This window comes from Vipera berus, assembly GCF_964194415.1.
Source record: "Vipera berus genome assembly, chromosome: 7".
NCBI lineage: Eukaryota > Metazoa > Chordata > Lepidosauria > Squamata > Viperidae > Vipera > Vipera berus.
In genome coordinates this window covers 62,080,895-62,082,965 of record NC_138209.1, presented here as the reverse complement: position 1 = coordinate 62,082,965, position 2,071 = coordinate 62,080,895, and the positions used below count along the sequence as shown (strand labels likewise).

Below are 2,071 nucleotides of genomic sequence, written 5' to 3'. Positions count from 1 at the left end.
AAATGAGCATAAAGAAACATTGTCAAGGTTTTGTTCCCCTTCTCCAGAAGAAAATTAATTACCCGAAACTTTATATAGATATCTCTGGAAATTTTACTTTTTGATTTAAGAATCAACAGCAAAATGTAGAAATAACTCAAAATCAACCTTGCTCTTTCTGTTCTCCTACTAACTACAGATCTTTCTATGATATGGAGATTATGATAATTGTATTTAGTACATTCTTAATCTCAGCTTCTCATTTCAGGTTCAGTACAGAATGTTTCTGGCCTCTGTTTGCCTTTTCCAGATCCTATCAGAATAGTTTCAAAGGACCCATACTACTTTAAATCAAGATAAACTGTAAGAAGTTGCTTTATGTATACAGCAATGGAATGTGAATCAAAATTCAAAGACATTATACTGGGAAATAGATGGCCAAGCAACAACTCACATTTGAAGTATGGATTGTGTTCAAAATGAAATATAGCAATTTTACCACTGAGATTAAAGTAGCTGAACATTCTCCGACAACCTTGACAATATCCTTTTACATTTTAAATTCATTATAATCAAACTGTAACTAGCAAAATTAACTGGACTACTTGCAAATAAAACCATAGAAAAGAGTTTATTTCAAATGTTGAGCGTTTGCAAGTAATTTGATATTAACACCAAATGTTAAAGAATAGATATTAAGTAAATTTTTAAGAACAATATTAAATTACAATGTTTTTGAATGTTTATTTTTGTATTTTATTCCCCAGCATTTACATATTTGGCTTTGAAAAACAGATACTAATATCTAAATCTTGTTTGTTGTTAATTTTCCATTTCTCCAGAGTTTAAATTCTTGTTTCATCAACCATAATGGAAGCAAATTTATTTAAAAGCCAGTTTGTCTGTGAAAATACCTAAAAATATTTTTTCAATTTTAATTTTTTTCTTATAAAACATGTCACATCTTGATGCAATTGATGTCAAGTGTGCTTAAGTCATTATGAATCAGAGATCTGACAACGGCAACTGCAGAAATTGGTGTGTTGTTTGTACAACAATTTCAGTTAGAATACAGTACTTCCATGTTAGCTATGCATGTCAGTCAAACGTTATCTTAAACTGGTGTAGAAAATGATGTTTGTGGGGTTCTTTGTACTAAGCATTTTTTAACTATTCAAGATGAATTCCACAAATATGCATTCTTGCGGACAAAAATGTCTTCAAGGTACTGGATGCCTCTCACCACTTTGACAATTAATGCACAAGAAAACCATTGTGTAAGGCACTCAAAAGGTTCTTATCAATCACAAGAGATCAGTCACACTGACATTCATTCCCATGCCAGGACTCACGTAAGTTACTGCATGCACTGCTTTTGGAAATTCTGGAGTCATAACATGTCCATTTTCTCCAGCACTTTCTGTAATTGACAGCCTTGCCTTGTTCCTCATGGTATCATTCAAGATCATCTTAAGGAAGGAAGGAAGATAAAGAAAATGAGACTTTACCTCTGTTCAATATGTAAGACAAATCACAATTCTTTTTTTTTCATGTTGTCATTACTTGGAAAATCCTTGAGTTTAAACTTTTTTTGTTTAATCCTCTAATCATTATAAAAATATTTAATGGAAAAAAGTAATCTACAAATATTTAAGCGTTTCCACATTCAGTAACAATAATAAAAGTCTTAAGTCTTTTAGTTGCAAAAAAGAGGAAAAGAGAATGAGCAAGAGAAATATGGGAAGTCAGTGCCAATGCATAAATATGAATTCTTGCTCAACTTTTTTAGTTAATAGCTTAAGCACCTAATAATGAAACTATTGAGCGTGCATTTAGAAATTTGGATTAAAGCCTCATTCCTACCCCCTAAATTTTAACACTTTCGATTCCATATACGTTGTAACCTTCCTTATAAGTTGCAAAATTTTGTGAATTCTGTGAGGAAGTTGGGTTAATATTCTGTGCATTCTTTGCCACCTTCATGCGATTCGCTTCTGCTCTTGACTTGTAACAGAATTCAATCAAAGCCACCAACATGGCTAAACCAAGTCCCCCGACGAGAATGTAGAAAACACCAGCCACATTGCTAAGA

The 2,071-nt window shown here is 32.2% G+C and overlaps 1 protein-coding gene across 2 annotated transcripts in view; it reads right to left on the bottom strand.

Moving 5' to 3' along the window:
* Positions 1-1,845: 1,845 nt before the first annotated feature.
* Positions 1,846-2,071, bottom strand: part of GRIA2 (glutamate ionotropic receptor AMPA type subunit 2) — a gene marked incomplete at its 3' end in the record, with an annotated part of 119,611 nt that continues 119,385 nt past the window's right edge. For both annotated transcript variants that reach the window (XM_081332755.1, XM_081332756.1), the window contains exon 15: positions 1,846-2,071. This exon is cut by the window's right edge and continues 20 nt beyond it. In XM_081332755.1, coding sequence (XP_081188881.1) covers positions 1,846-2,071 — 226 coding nt within the window.